Source organism: Lepidochelys kempii, chromosome 1, assembly GCF_965140265.1.
Source record: "Lepidochelys kempii isolate rLepKem1 chromosome 1, rLepKem1.hap2, whole genome shotgun sequence".
NCBI classification, from domain to species: Eukaryota; Metazoa; Chordata; order Testudines; family Cheloniidae; genus Lepidochelys; species Lepidochelys kempii.
This window is the reverse complement of record NC_133256.1, coordinates 274,989,117-275,004,922: the sequence shown is the minus strand read 5'-3', so window position 1 is coordinate 275,004,922 and position 15,806 is coordinate 274,989,117. Positions and strand designations below refer to the sequence as shown.

Below are 15,806 nucleotides of genomic sequence, written 5' to 3'. Positions count from 1 at the left end.
TTCCTTGTTCTGCCCCTGTGGCAACATAGCCATTCTTTACTCTTTGCTCAGGACTTGTGGCAAAAGCAGAATTGAGTCTATAGTTTATAAGCTCCTCAGGGCATATAATATGTCTGGATTTGTAAAATGCTATGTAAATTTACAGAGCTACATAAATTATTGTAGTAATAACAAAAAATCCTTATTCCTGATGCAGTAATTTAATGAAAACATGACCTCCCAGTTAAATATATTTTTGCTTTTACAGGCTTTGAGCACCTCTCTCCAGTTTGTGAACACTGTTCTTTCAGCTAGCCCAGCTGATAAGCAGGAGGGTTACACTATAAAAACAAATAAACGTCTTTTTTCACTCTCTTTATTCATAGGTTAAAATGTAATGCAATACAGTTCTTAACAATTATTCACTAAAAAAACCAAGGATTTATTTTTGCATAAACCAGAAGCAAAACAGAAAGAGACTAATTAAAAAAGCCATCTTGCTTCAAGTTTTGAAACCATTACATACAGTATTAATATACATATTTACATTACAAGTATATTATATAAATATAATATATATGTAATCTTGTAACCACAATAAATATCAAGAAGGTTTTTAGGCACACAGCATAGAAAAAATGCAGAATCTGCACAATCATTAAGAGTCTTGGAGTGACTCACTCTTACATCATTTTCACACTGAAAAAGAAAATATTTTACATAAAATATACAGCCACAGCTTAAGCAGTCCTCAGTGAACTGGGGACTCGTATTCCCATTAGAAGCCTCCTCCTTGGTTTACTAATACTATTTTTCTATACAGCTGTTACATAAGAAAATAGTTTGCAAGATTTTGTACTCAGCTAATAGCCTAAGTAATTATCAGTGCTAACAAAATAAGTACAGCGTATCTACATAATGTATATACAAATGTGTGCAGAAATATGGGTTTGGTGAATTACTTTGTAGCTCACTTCTAATACTGGGGAGTTACCCTGACATCAAAAAAGGGATTTTCAGTTAAATCAAGTCAGAAATATTACATAATTTGAGAAATTGCTGCAAACTGAGGTAACACCTGTACTTTATAGACAGAAAGCTTTCAAATTAAATTAAAAAAAAAAAATCTTGGCTATCTTGACAGACCTAAGCCATCACTGATTTTTTTTGTGTGGTGTGTTTTCCCTTCAACACTCAAGCTAGTCAAGTCCAAAGCAGACTGCAAAGAGTTACAAAAGGGATCTCACAAACCTGGGTGACGGGGCAACAAAATGGCAGATGAAATTCTATGAGAATAAATGCAAAGCAATGCACATTGGAAAACATAATCCCAGCTATACATACAACATGATAGGGTCTAAATTAGCTGTTATCACTCAAGAAAGAGATCTTGGAGTCACTGCGGATAGTTCTCTGAAAAATCCACCCAATGTGCAGCAGCAGTCAAAAAAGTGAACAGAATACTGGGAATCATTAAGAAAGGGATAGATAATAAGACATAAAATATCATATTGACTCTATATAAATCCATGGTATGCCCACATCTTGAATACTGCATGCAGATGTGGTCGCCCCATCTAAAAACACAATATATTGGATTTGGAAAAGGTTCACAGAAGGGCAACAAAAATGATTACGGGCATGGAACAGCTTCCATATGAGGTGAGATTAATAAGACTGGGACTTTTCATCTTGGAAAAGAGACGACTAAGGGGGGATATGATAGATGTCTATAAAGTCATGACTGGTGTGGAGAAAGTAAATACAGAGGTGTTATTTACTCCTTCCCATAACACAAGAACTAGGGGTCATCAAATGAAATTAATAGGCAGCATGTTTAAAAGAAACAAAAGGAAGTATTTCTTCACACAATGCACAGTCAATCTGTGGAAATCTTTGCCAGAGGATTTTGTGAAGGCCAAGACCATAACAGGGTTCAAAAAAGAACTAGATAACTTCATGGAGGATAGGTCCATCAATGGCTATTAGCCAGGATAGGCAGAGATGGTGTCCCTGGCAGCTGTTTGCCGGAGGCTGGGGTTGGGTAACTGGGGATGGATCGCTTGATGATTGCCTGTTCTGTTCATTCCCTCTGAAGCACCTGGAAATGGTCACTGTCAGAGGACATGATAGTGGGCTGGATGGGCTTTTGGTCTGACCCAATATGACTTTTCTTATGTTCTAATGCAATATAAAACCAGAAGATCAATCCAAAGGGAATTTTTACACTATATGTACCGTCATGATATTTTAAAGACTGTAGCTAGGGGGCACCTGAGATCACATTCTAGTAAGTGAAGCGGACAACTTCTCTTAGAGAGCTAACGTTCAGTGATACAGTATAAACAACAAAAAAAGTAATTTTGTTCTCTAGCTACAAGTCAGACTCGGGCATATCTGGCATATCTGCCATTAGATAGCCAATACCATAGCGTCCATTGGGAGCAGTATCCAGAGTTGGGGATCCAGTCTGTTTCCGGTATATGTTTTTACCAAAATTTGGAGATGGCAGCTCACTTGGAATCTTCCCATGAATCAGACTTGCATCATCTCCCTCTAGATTAACAGGCTCCTTTATTATCCGTCCTCTTTTGTAGGATACAGCAGCCAAACTACCAGAGCTATCATCAATAAGGTTGCAGCGGCGGACTATGAAGACTATAGGGACAGGAAGTATGGCCAATATCATCAGAGATATACAGATAATCATTCCCCATGGTGGATAGCTCAGGAACTCCGCGGTAGCCTATGCGGGCCAAGAGAAACACAATTAATACATTGTTACTTAATAAGAGACAAAGCTTGCAATCATAGGTGCCGACTTCCTCTCTTTCCCTTGGGTGCTTGACCCCCTCCTGCCCCGCTCCCATTCCAACCCCTTCTTCAAAGTTCCCGTCCCAACTCTGCCCCTCCCTGCCAATATTTCAACTCCTTACCCAAATCCCCTCCTTGGCACTGCCTCTGTCCCGCCTCCCCTGAGAGCGCCACATTCCCACTCCTCCCCCTCCCTTCCAGAGTGTGCTAACGCTGCGAAATAGCTGTTTGGCGGCAGCTGGAAAGGAAAAGCTGGGAAGTAGGCGGAGGAGGAGGGATGCGGCGTGCTTGGGGGGATGGGAGGTGAGGGGAGCTTGGCTGCCGGTGGGTGCAGAGTACCCACTAATTTTTCCCAGTGGGTGCTCCAGCCCTAGAGCACCGACGGAGTCAGCGCCTATGCTTGCAGTCCTAACCCAGGCTAAACTCCTATTGATATCACACATTAACTTCCCCCAAATTTTGATTAGCAGTCAACCCCAGATTTGGTGTTGCTAAGTGAGATGAAATAAGCACTAAGAGTAGTGCTAATGTTGCAAAAAAACTAGAAAACAGAACATTACCAATTCTTCACTGAAAAACAATATAGCTAGATTTCCCAAAAACTGAGTGTCCTTATCCCACTATACTGGACAATCACAGATTGTTCTATAAAGTAGCTGTTCACTGATATGCTGTACCAGCTTCCAAGGGGAGTGGCCATGAAATGCCTAATCTGAATATTGAGTTATATGATAGCTGATGACAACAAAGTGGTGAAACAATTGATGCTCGCTCAGTACCACCACCATGTATTCTGCTTTAATTCAAACAAACAAATGCCATTGTCATCCAGTGACTACCTTTTTTGGAAATGAAAGAACTAATGCTATATTAAAGGTAATGATGTTTTTGTATTAGTATAACTAGAAACAAAAGTGGCCAGGTTTACCTTTGTAATGAACTATATGAATTACAAAGTGTCTTTTCCCAGGCTAGCAAAAGTACTTTAAATAAAAGTTACATTATTCTGGCAATGGTATATGTTATTACTTACCTTTTCTTCAATCCATGCATTGTAACCAGGAGGACTTAATCCCATTTGGACAATACTACCTACCAGCAAAAATAACAACACTACAGGAGAAATGTACTTCCACATGTAGTAATAATATTGGTTTGGAGAAAAACCAAGCATATCCTTTAGGTCCTCCATAAATCTGGGGGGAAATGCACATTATTAGTTCAGAAATTGAGGTTTTGAGTGTCTGTAGTTCAGACATATCAGCTAATTTGCAACAATCGGCACACCAATAAAGAGTACACATAGAAATATCTGCATTTAGATCAATTGTATGGATTTACAAATAGTACCTATATTAATAATGAGTTGAATCAGCTCAGATCAAGTTCACTCAGAGTGCTAGAAAACTTAGATTTGAATCCTGATTAAGTCTCAAGCAGAAATGAGTGTGATCCCTAAACAATGTTAGACCAATGGTTAGTCCCTGGTGTGTCACAAATATAGATTAGATTACCTTCAAATAAGTAAGAAACATATTTTGAATGTTGATGAATCATTGTGAAAGACCACAGTGTTCAGCTCAGAAAGATTTAACACTGTTGTGTAGGTGTGACACATTAGAACCCCCCCCACACACACACACTGTTATGAGCTTTTCCAACCCATTCTTGCAGCTGTGTGCTAGTTCAAATATGCTACCCCAAACCAGTATACGTGTAAAAAGAAATATTACCCTGAACCAACTCAAAACCTACTGAAGTGTTTATATTTGTGCTGGGATATCTATTTAGGAATGTGCCATTGCTTTTGAATTCACATACAAGTAGGACACCAGAAAGGACAAAATAGGTGTCACAAAACTAATTTGAATTCAAGTGTGCTATATATTATGATAAATTACATTATCAACAAGCTACCGTTTTGCACCTTATCAGTTGTTGACTGACTGTGTGAGGTCTTGATTCTGCCACTGTGCCTTAGTAGTGCAACATATGTTTTGAACCAAGCCTACAGTTTTAGGACTTTCTGATGAAAAAGTACACATACTCCAATGCCAGCAGAAAATGAGAGTGTTAACTTAGAACTGGTTCCTTTTGGGTTTTGTCAGCAAACTCTGATGGCATCTTAACTCCTTTGCTGTTTCATTTCCCTATTTGAATGTTACTGTAACAAAACGTTTCTACTGTAATTAACGTTGTGAAAGAAACGTCCCATGCAAGGTTACTATGACATAAAATCTCATCTAATTCCTGGAAACATACCACTGAGAACATACTTCATTGTGAGCAAAGGACAGAGATAGGCACATAGTTAAAACCAGTGAAAATAACTGATTTCAAAAATGGCTTTAACCCTTGGTATATAGCTCCCTTTCTTCACCACAGCAAACATAAGCTACTTGTCTTCACTTTTAAGATTTTTCATGTCCAATCGCCACACTACCTATCGTCTCTCATATACTATCAAGATGCCATCTCCTGCCTCTGATCTGCCAATGGTGACAGCCTTCATCACCCACTTTCTTAGTTTCTCCATCACACTTTCTTATGTTCTCCTATGCTGCTCCTCACGCTTGGGAGGAGCTCCACATAAACATCCACAAGGTCACCTCCCTCAAACTTTCCTTTGCTGTGATGCCTACAGAAAACTTGAGGGTTAGGTGCTGTGCTGAGACCGCTGTCTACCAGGCTGATCAATATTGTCTCATGTTTCCTTGCTTTCCCCTGTTGATCTGTACCCACCTGTTGTCTCTTTTCTTACACTTAGATTATTAGCTCCATGGGGCAGGCACTGCCTTTTTGTACTGTGTTTGTCCAGCATCTACTACAGTATGGTCCTGACCTTTGACTGAGAGAACAACTTTTAGAGAAACATCCAATCTTGATTTAAAAATTGCCAGTGATGGAGAATCTACCATGACCCTTGGTAAATTGTTCCAGTGGTTAATTACTCTCACTGTTATAAATTTACATCTCATTTCCAGTCTGAATTTGTCTAGTTTCAACTTCAAGCCATTGGATCATGTTATACCTTTCTCTGCTAGACTGAAGAGCCCATTATCAAATATTTGTTCCCCATGTAGGCACCTACAGCCTGTAGTCAAGTAACTCCTTCACCTTCTTTTTGCTGAGCTAAATAGATTCAACTCCTTGAGTCTGTCAGTATAAGGCACTATAATATTTTTCACTTTCATCATTCTTGTAGCTCTTCTCTGAATCTTCTCCAATTTATCAACCTACTTCTTGAATTGTGTACACCAGAACTGGACACAGTATTCCAGCAGCAGTTGCACCAGTGCTAGATACAGAGGTAAAGTAACCTCTCCACTTCTACTTGATATTTTCTTGTTTATGCATTCAAGGACTGCGTTAACCCTTTTGGCCACAACATTGCATTGGGAGCTTATGTTCAGCTGATTATCTACTACAAACCCCAAATCTTTTTTCCTGCCTCCCAGGATAAAGAGCCCCATCCTATAAGTATGGCCTACATTCTTTGTTCCTTATACCTCTACATTTAACTGTACTGAAACACATACAGTTTGCTTGAGACCAGTTTACCAAACAATCCAGATCACTCTGTACCAGTGACCTCTTCATTACTTACACACCCCCAATTTTTGTGTCATCTGCAAACTTTATCAGTGATGACTTTATGTTTTCTCCCAGGTCACTGATAAAACTGTCCAGGGCCTGATTATTTCTCACCTCAGCTACTGGAATTTCTTCATTGATGACTTCCCTGACACTTGCTCATGCCCCCTCTAGTCTATGTAAAATAATTCAATCTGCCAAAAATCATATATTGTTCCTCACCCACTACTGTATGTTTATCTCTTCTTGAAATCCTTCCATTGGCTTCCCCTTTCTGTCTAGATCAAATTTATACTCCTCTTCCTTGACTTCAAGGCCTTTCTCATCCTGACCATCTCTCTTACCTTGTCTCTTTCCACTGACTTCCTCTCCTCTGTTGCACTGGTCTAATCAACACTCTGTGTCCCCCTACTACTCATGCTTGCAGGCCTTCTTCCATGCTGCCCCCATAGATTTAGAACCCCCCTCCTACCCTGGTCCAATATATTCTCCAACTCCATCCTTAAAAATGCACTTCACTCAGGAGTCCTACAAGCACAGACTCACCCACCCTGATACCCGTAACCTACCAAAAATAATGTACCTACACACACAAGAAAAAAACAACCCCAAGATGAAGGCTTGATTTCACCCTTGAGTTCATCATTCCCCTTCCCTTCTCTGCTTTTGTATTCTGCCTAGATAATCTGAACGCTCTTTGGGGCAGGGATCTGTCTTTACCACATCCAGAGGGCTGTTGATCCTATACAACTAAAACAATAACAAGGATAACGATGAATAGTGTCAACATATTAACCATCACAGAAAGGAGCAACTCCATTTCCTGAACTTACTTGTCTATCCCATAAACTTGAGAAATGGCAATATTCTCCAAAATGACCACGATAAGCAGAGGCAGAGTAGCAGAATAATCATCAAACATTGTGACAAAATAATTTCCAGAGCGCTGCACAAAGATCAGGCCAATTGAAAATGCTACCAGACAGCAGATGACTGGAACAAAGGACAGAAATGAGAATTGTAACCATAATCATGCATCAGAGAAAGAAAGGAAGAAAGAAAGAGTTACCAAACATCAAAATAATTATTGTTTTACTCTAGGTTGACACTAGTTTTCCCTTCTTTCCTTTCCACTTTTGCACTGGCAAAGTAAAGCCATAAAAGGAATCTTAGCCGTTCCCTAGGCAGCAAACAGTCACAATTTGAATTACTAGAATGAAAGGCAGCCCTGACTCAGCAAAGTAAGTTCTTTGCTGAAGCAAGAACTATTTATCATTAGACACTTAAAGTGAATGTAAGAGTAGAATCCAGGAAAACAGAACATTTAATGCAGTGCATGCTTCGTTCTCTCTTTCCATCAACGAAAGTTAAGTGGGTCAAAGTTTTAGACCAGATTTTTCAAAACCAACAGCTATATAGGTTTACTAGGTAGAATCATTCACTGCCACTTCAATTCAGATTGCATTCACTTGCCATGGGAACTATCTGCATTTACTTGCTTTCAAAGCAAGAGCATCACAACCTTTTCTTCTTCTAAAGTCCAGCTGGAAATCTCCGTCCCAAAGTCAATGAAATTCAGTGATGAAAGTCAATGGGATTTCTGCCATTGGCTTCAGTGGGAGCAGGACTGGGCCCTACAACAGTAATACAGTGAGACAAATTCTGCAAAAAATTAGGATTGGCCCCAAAGTGTAACAGTACTCCATAATGACCACTGGTTATACTCCAGCCAATATATGTGTTGACTTAAGTACTGTAAGGGAAGAGAACAATAATCTTGTAAATATGGTCATATAAAAATAAACTTCTCTTTTTTTATCATGTAGCCACTGTTGTTTACTTTATTAATGTCTTTTGGAGAAAAAGTTTTGAATTAAAGCATTGCAGAAGAAACATCTATTAAACTAAAAAATGGATGTTAACCATAGCATTCAGGGCCCAACACAAATTGACAAAAGCCGGGAAAGTTAGTGTGGAATCTTCAAAAGTGCTCAGCACTGGCCTAATTGCTCCCCCTGAAGTCAATAGGAGTGATCCTAGAGACTTCAGGGAAACAGATTTAGACCCATACAGTGTGCTTTTGAAAATCCCACCCTCAGACTTTATATTAGCCCTGAATTGTTAACTCTCCCCTCTGTGCCTTCATGTTGTATATAGCCAGAGTATGCAACAATCTGTATATAGAGACTCTGATAAGAGCACTAATGTATCTGAACACATACACCCCAAAGCATTTAAGCATGTGATAAGTCTCAATGAAGGCAACAGAGATTCGAAGATACTTGAGTGCTTTGCTGAATCAGGCCCATAATGCTGCAAGTTACTAATGCAGGAACACTTTAATCAAAATTGCAGATTTGTGGGTATCTATGACTCTTCACACTAAATTCTCCTGTTGGTTTTTATGCTGTGCAATTCAACTGGCATTGTATTGGGCGTAATCCAGGGTAGAATTTGGAGATTGGAGATCAATTCTGAAAACATTACACTAAATTGTAATCCCTTGAGTCCAACTGACATAAACGGAATCATGGAGGTAAAACCAATGCACAGCACTCAGAAAAAGTGTTAGATTAAAGTAGTATCATGGAACTTTATTTCGTTTTTTATTATTTAAATTCCTAAATCATAACAAAGGTTTATTGTGAAGTGTTAAAATTGTATTCCGTGCCAACAGGACATTCATATACGCATTCAGAGTTAGCTAATTTTCAAACTATGTTAATGTTACATGAGTTATTTGATAGGGTTTTAAAGAAGCAAAAGAACGTAAGGGCTGTTTTTCAGAAGTGGTGAGCATTTCTACTCAATGGCTCAGCACTCATGAATATCTGCTGATTAGCCTTTGGGCAAATGGTTAGGCCCTGATCCAGCAAACAACTGAAGCACATGTTTCCTTTTAAGCACTACTTGTTAACTAAGTGGCTTGCATACTGACAGGTTTCAGAGTAGCAGCCATGTCAGTCTGTATTCGCAAAAAGAACAGGAGTACTTGTGGCACCTTAGAGACTAACAAATTTATTAGAGCACAACATTTTGTGGGCTACAGCCCACTTCATCGGATGCACAGAATGGAACATATAGTAAGACGATATATATATATATATATATACACACATACAGAGTAATTTAATTTAATTAAATTAATTAGCCTCTTACAGTTTGTCTGGCAACTTCCACCTTCTCTGTATGTATATATATATCTGCTTACTATATGTTCCATTCTATGCATCCAATGAAGCGGGCTGTAGCCCACAAAATGTTATGCTCTAATAAATTTGTTAGTCTCTAAGGTGTCACAAGTACTCCTGTTCTTTTTGTTAACTAAGTTCTCCAAGGCCAGATTTTTAAAGGTATTCAGGCACCTAAGATTTAGACAGGCGCCTAGTGGGATTTTCAAAATTGTATAGGAACCCATAGGAGCCTAGTGCATTGCTGGCTCGGCCAGACTCTCAGTAAAAATGTATTTTTTGTGAATGGTGGGTGCAGGGATGCTATCTTCTTCATAAATGTCTGACATAGGCCATTTCTGGCAGTAGGTTATCAGAGTGAATGGGCAATTTCCTTGGTCCACTGTGGTAGTTCTATAGACTTTTTGAACTGCAAATTTCATCTCACTGTTTATTTCTTTACCTCATTTTTTTCTCTATCCAAAGAAAAGATTAGTAAAAGATGGTTAAGGATGCCCCATTAATCACTCATAAATCAGGACAAGCCACTCACTATTAAGGCTGCATGTGAAACTTCCATTCCTCTTTGTGCATAACTTTTAGCATCTTATATTTATTTTTTTCATTCTTTTTTGTTTACATTGTCATACTTGTCTATGCTTGAATGGCCAACATTTTGGGAGACTTAAGAATGACTGACTATAAAGGAGCTCACAGTGGAAACTATTATACAACTTGAATTGCAAACAAGAAAAATTCTTTATGGAGCTATGTATGTCGGGGGGGATAGAGAGTACAGACTGGACTGCAGTTAAATAACACTATGCTATATTCCAAGGTGTACCTCCTCACGCCAACAAAAACATAAAATACCTCTTATTCTTCTCCAAAGACTTTTCCATCTGTAAGGAGGAGACCTATTTTACGGGGCTAACGAGAGATGAAAACTTGTAAAACTCACCAGTAAGAATTTCTTTCCTCACTTTGAAAGTATCAACAATAGGTGTGATGATTCCTTCAATGGTTCCAAACATACTGCCAAGTCCCAAATTTACCAGCATGAGGAAGAACATCACTGACCAGAAAGGAGAAGCAGGGAAGTGGGTCATTGCTTCTGTAAAGGCAATAAAAGCTAAACCGGTGCCTTGAACAGCCTGTCAATAAGAAATCCACATAAGATGATTAATGGAGACAACAGCGCAAACTGTGAGTCGAAATAATAGTGGGTCAGTATTTATTTACATAATTTTGTAAGCTTGTGTTCACAAATTCTGCCTCCCACTCATAATATTGCATGCTCAGAAATTCTGAAAATCAGGCTTATTATATTTTATGATTTCAGGATCAGTATATCTTGACCATAGCATACAGTCACTCAGTGCAGAGACATTGATTAGGGACCTGATCCAAAAAATCTGATTGGGGCTTTAGATCAGGCCCATCTGTTTACAGATGAGGCTGTTCAGAAAATAAAGCAACTTTTAGGTATACAACAGGGATCGGCAACCTTTGGCATGCAGCCCGTAGGGGAAATTCGCTGGCGTGCCAGGACGGTTTGTTTCCCTGCAGCGTCCGCAGGTTCGGCCAATCACAGCTCCAACTGGCCGTGGCTGTTCCAGGCCAATGAGGGCTGCGGGAAGCGGTGCAGGCCGCAGGATGTGCTGGCTGCCACTTCCCACAGCCCCAGTTGGCATGGAATGGTGAACCGCAGCCAGTGGGAGCTGCAATCGGCCAAACCTGCGGATGCTGCAGGTAAACAAACCATCCCGGCCTGCCAGAAGATTTCCCTGACAGGCTGCATGCCAAAGGTTGCCAATCCCTAGTATAAAATATTGCATTCTTTATATTTCACAATAACAGATGGCTAATAAAATACCCAATCATTCAAAATCTTTGCATTGAAGACACAAACATCATTCTCACCTTATTAAGTTCATCTTCAATCAGACAGGATTTCAGGTCAAGAGCAGGAAATTCTTCTTCTTTAACTTTCTGAATGATGTCATAAACTAAATTGTAATCATCTGCTGTAATGCTAGAGAAATTGATATGATGGGGGATCATATCCTGGCTCAGATTGCCTATTTTCAAAAGTTTTAAAATCTTTTCTGAATTTCTGTAAAACACAATGAAATAGTGATAATAAATCAGAAGATTTCTTGTGTGAATTCCTCAGTGAAATATAACATAAAAATGAAGAAAAGAAATGAATATTCATACTGGGTAATGCATTTCTCATTTATGATATTTGCTTTGAAGCCCAGAACAGCAAACACCACCAAAGTTGCCAGCACAGAAGTGAAAAAATTGATGAAGGACACCAGAACAGCATCGAAATGGCAGTTGTTGTCTCTCTTGTTGTAGCTTGAAAAGGCAATGACTCCACCAAATCCAAGCCCTAAGGCAAAGAACACCTGAGTAGCAGCTTCTCTCCAGACCTTGGGCTCCAGCATTATTTCAAGCTGTTTGAAATGAGACACAATATACGTCAGCTACAAAATACAGTACTTCTTTTGTATGGATAGACAACATATAATCCTGTAAAATAACCCACACCAACTAAAATGCTAAAGCACAAATGTAAAATTATTTATACATTATTAGAACAAAGCTGAATATTAAGTATACCATTGGAGGAAAGTATGGGCCAAGATTTCTACTGGCTTACACATGGTGCAAGAGGAACACAATGAGGCACCACTGGCCAGTTAAGATCATTATTAAAATGGTAGCTAGTTGTACCCCGGTATTGGAGGCCACATTGTAGTACGTTTCCAGTTTAACTGTGGATTAATTGATTTGAGCTGCAACTGTTAAGATATTTTGGGGTACATTTCCTTTATAAAATTAAAATAAAGTATGTTGAAGATCGTTTGAATAGCAAAAATGAATTACATGAAGCATCATGTGGAATTTTGTTGTATAAAAAAGAGAGAGTTCTGTGAATGCACTTACGTTATAGTCTGTGCAGAAAGATTCACTGAGCAGAGTAAACTCTGGCCACTATAACCTATGCTGATATTTGTGGGTCAAATTCTGTCTTCAAATATACACATAAACCTCTTGCTGACTTAAATAGATCACATATCCAAGTGAAAATTTTGGCCCTGTACTGAAAATTGATTGTAAACTCCATTTGCATTGCTTCTTCAGCCAATCCAATTTCAATGAATGCCTTTGATGAAACTAGATAATTTATACTCCATCCCCTGTTTATCTAGTATCTACCCAATTAGTAGATCACAACAGAATAACAACACTGTATAGTTCTTATATATTGTTTTTCTTCCATAGATCTCAAAGAAGATCAGAAGTTGATGGTTAAGGTGGTCATATTAGATTTGTCTACTGAGATCAAACTGAACCATACCTTCATAAATATGTTATGAAATTATATATAACATTAGAAGACCTTAATTTTGATGACATACTTTGTATTTAAATGTCATTAGTTTTATAAGAAAATAAAAGCATCAAAATATGAATTGTTTTTCCATACTTTAAGCAAAATATGCCTTAAGTTACTTTAATACAATTTTAGAAAAGTTTCCAACTTCCTGGAAAAGCTGAAAGATTATATATATCGCATGTAAACAGTAAAGGAGCTATTTTCATAAAGCTAATTCTGGTCCTGGAAGTCCTGACAAATGGATCTTTAGTGTGAAGGTGGAAATATATATTTTTCTGTAAAGATGCACAGTACTTTAATTACAAATGGTACAAACAGATATACTCTACCGATACTTCAAATGTTGTATCTATCACACAATCATTTCTAGTGCTTGCTCACTAGATGGAGCTAAACATACACTCTTAATTCCTACCAGCATGTCAGAACATTTTTTTCACATTTTTATTCACTCTGTTAATATAAAGCATTTTCATTTCAGTTTTTGTGCAGTAAAAGGAAACACTTCTCCACATACTGTGATATTTCTGCCCTAGTAACTGACTTCAGTGGGTTTTGAATCAGGCCCATATGTATTTCGTTTGCTACTCTATCTACATCAAGCCAATGTTCAATTGACAGTCTTCTGGTTATATACACTGCAAACAACATGATCCCCTCCTGTATTTACACCATCACTTGATAGTAAAGAAAATCAGGTTTTGAGACACACTTCTCGAGACCAATAGAAAATATTAAGAATACCATTTTTCTTTAAACATTATTTATTTGAACAATTTTATTACTAAACTCTTTTAATTAAAAAATTATCAGTATTTTAAATAAAACATTATTTGTAATGTACTCACAACTATGTTTAAATCATGATGGGCCAAATCCTGAGAGATGCTGAGTCCCTTTTACTCAGTGGGAGTTGTGGAGCTTAGCGTCCTTCAGGATCTGGCCCCAGAGTGTTTTTATGATTAAAAGAAAGATAGTCTTGTGTTTGAAGCACTGAAATGTAAATCAGGAGCTCTCAGTTCAATTCCTGCCTCTGCTACAGGTTTTCTGTATGACAGTGGGCAAGTCACCTAATATCTCTGTTCCTTGGTTTTCCATCTGTAGAAATTGGAATAAGACTTCCTCACCTGGCAACTGTCTTGCCTATTTAGATGGTAAGCTAATTTAGGGCACAGACTGTCTCTTACTATGTGTTTGTACAGGGCCTAACTCAGTGGGCCTGGATCTCAGTTAGGGACTCTTAGCATTACTATCATGAAAGTAAAAAATAATATGATTGCTAACGCAGGTCATTTTAACCTATCGATGGTGCTCCTTACATTCAAACAAGGGGGTAACATTCTTGTTATTTTTCTCTGGCCACTATGGCCCCTTCAGTTTTATCATATATTATTTAACATTTATCTGTGAAGGCCAGTCCTGCTTCCACTTAACTCAGCTGTAGAACTGACTTGTACAGAAACAGGAACAGATCCCATATGTATTTCGGAGCAGGTAGGCTCTAAGGGCTTGATCCTGTGCCACTGAAGTCAATGGAAAAATTCCCATTAATTACAATGGGAGCAGGAGCAGGCCCTGAAAGAAGGCTGCTGAGTCCACTGTTTTATTATTCAAAGAATTCATAAATGAACAATTTGCCATTGAAGCCATAAGTGTACATTCAATGGAAACTAAGCACATACCTTAGGTGTAAACATGTGACGAATTCCATCCATGGAACCATTTAAGAGCAGTCCTCTGACTAGAAAGCATATAAGTACCACATAAGGGAAAAGGGAACTAAAATACATGATCTGAAAAACATTAAAAGATCATTAAAAAAACATTTATGGCCTTTATTTTCTCAGAGTTTCATTTTCTATAGTCAGTGCCTTTTCATGGTACAATTGCATGACCAAGATTAAATTGCAAGACAGACTCTCTGTTCCTCTCCATGGTGCAGAAAGGAGCAAAAGCAAGATAATGTTACTCAAATCGTTCCCCAAATTGCAGAAACAGTTATAGTACAATATCTGGTCTGGTTGGTTGAACAACACAGAATTGGGGTTCCGTGGAAATCCAATGGGTATGTCAGTCCTGATGAGCAGCCATTCTTGGGGGAGCAGCCATTCTTAAGCACTTTGCTTCCGCTTCTAAATTTACTCTGTTTCAGGCAGAAATCATGATGAAGAATGTGTCTGCTTCTTGCAGCATTGTTATAATCTGCAACTTGTACACTCTTTGGGAGGGGGATAACAGGTAGTCCAGTGGGTACACCCCACCAAATAATTTGTACTGCCAAGAAGGAAGGGGAGTCCAAAACAGTATGCAAATGCCTCAAGATCCATGGGATTTGAGCCATGTTCCATAGGGATTGGACCATTCCCCCTCACCTGAAGATAACATCTCACTGCGCTAGTAGGCACAGAAGTTAGTACACTTTAGAGTCCTAGAATACAATCCAGGCCAACTTTCTGAGCCAGGAGAACCCTACTCATACACGCTACAGCACCCATGCAGCTAAGGACCAGATTTTTACCTTACACTTGAAGCCTGACTTCATTTGGTTTTAAAAGCATAAAGCTTAATTTTCTGAGATACGTGCTACCCCTCGTGATAAATATCTTTTCGCTTTACTGTTAACTTAGCTGATCTCATAGCGGAAAGAAAACAGTATCCAGTAAGTGAAATGCTATCTTTCATTCCTTAACCGTTCTTGAAAAGGCCAGTAAATTAATTTGGTGCTTGAAAAGCTCAGTAGTTTTGTAATGTGTCAAAACAGGCCACACTTAAATCATTTCTGTTACTGGAATATGCTAAAGAGGCATGTGATAATTCCCAATGATCTGATGTAACATCCT

At 38.6% G+C, this 15,806-nt stretch overlaps 1 protein-coding gene across 3 annotated transcripts in view; it reads right to left on the bottom strand.

Annotated features, from left to right (window-relative positions):
- Positions 1–235: 235 nt before the first annotated feature.
- SLC6A15 (solute carrier family 6 member 15) overlaps positions 236–15,806 on the bottom strand; it is a 58,586-nt gene continuing 43,015 nt past the window's right edge. For all 3 annotated transcript variants that reach the window (XM_073327615.1, XM_073327614.1, XM_073327616.1), the window contains 7 exons: positions 14,649–14,759; positions 11,778–12,019; positions 11,481–11,673; positions 10,519–10,711; positions 7,221–7,380; positions 3,827–3,989; positions 236–2,725 (listed from right to left, as the gene is read on the bottom strand). In XM_073327615.1, the coding sequence (XP_073183716.1) occupies positions 2,354–2,725; positions 3,827–3,989; positions 7,221–7,380; positions 10,519–10,711; positions 11,481–11,673; positions 11,778–12,019; positions 14,649–14,759 (1,434 nt within the window). In that variant the 3' untranslated portion in view covers positions 236–2,353. The remainder of the gene's footprint in view (positions 2,726–3,826; positions 3,990–7,220; positions 7,381–10,518; positions 10,712–11,480; positions 11,674–11,777; positions 12,020–14,648; positions 14,760–15,806) is intronic.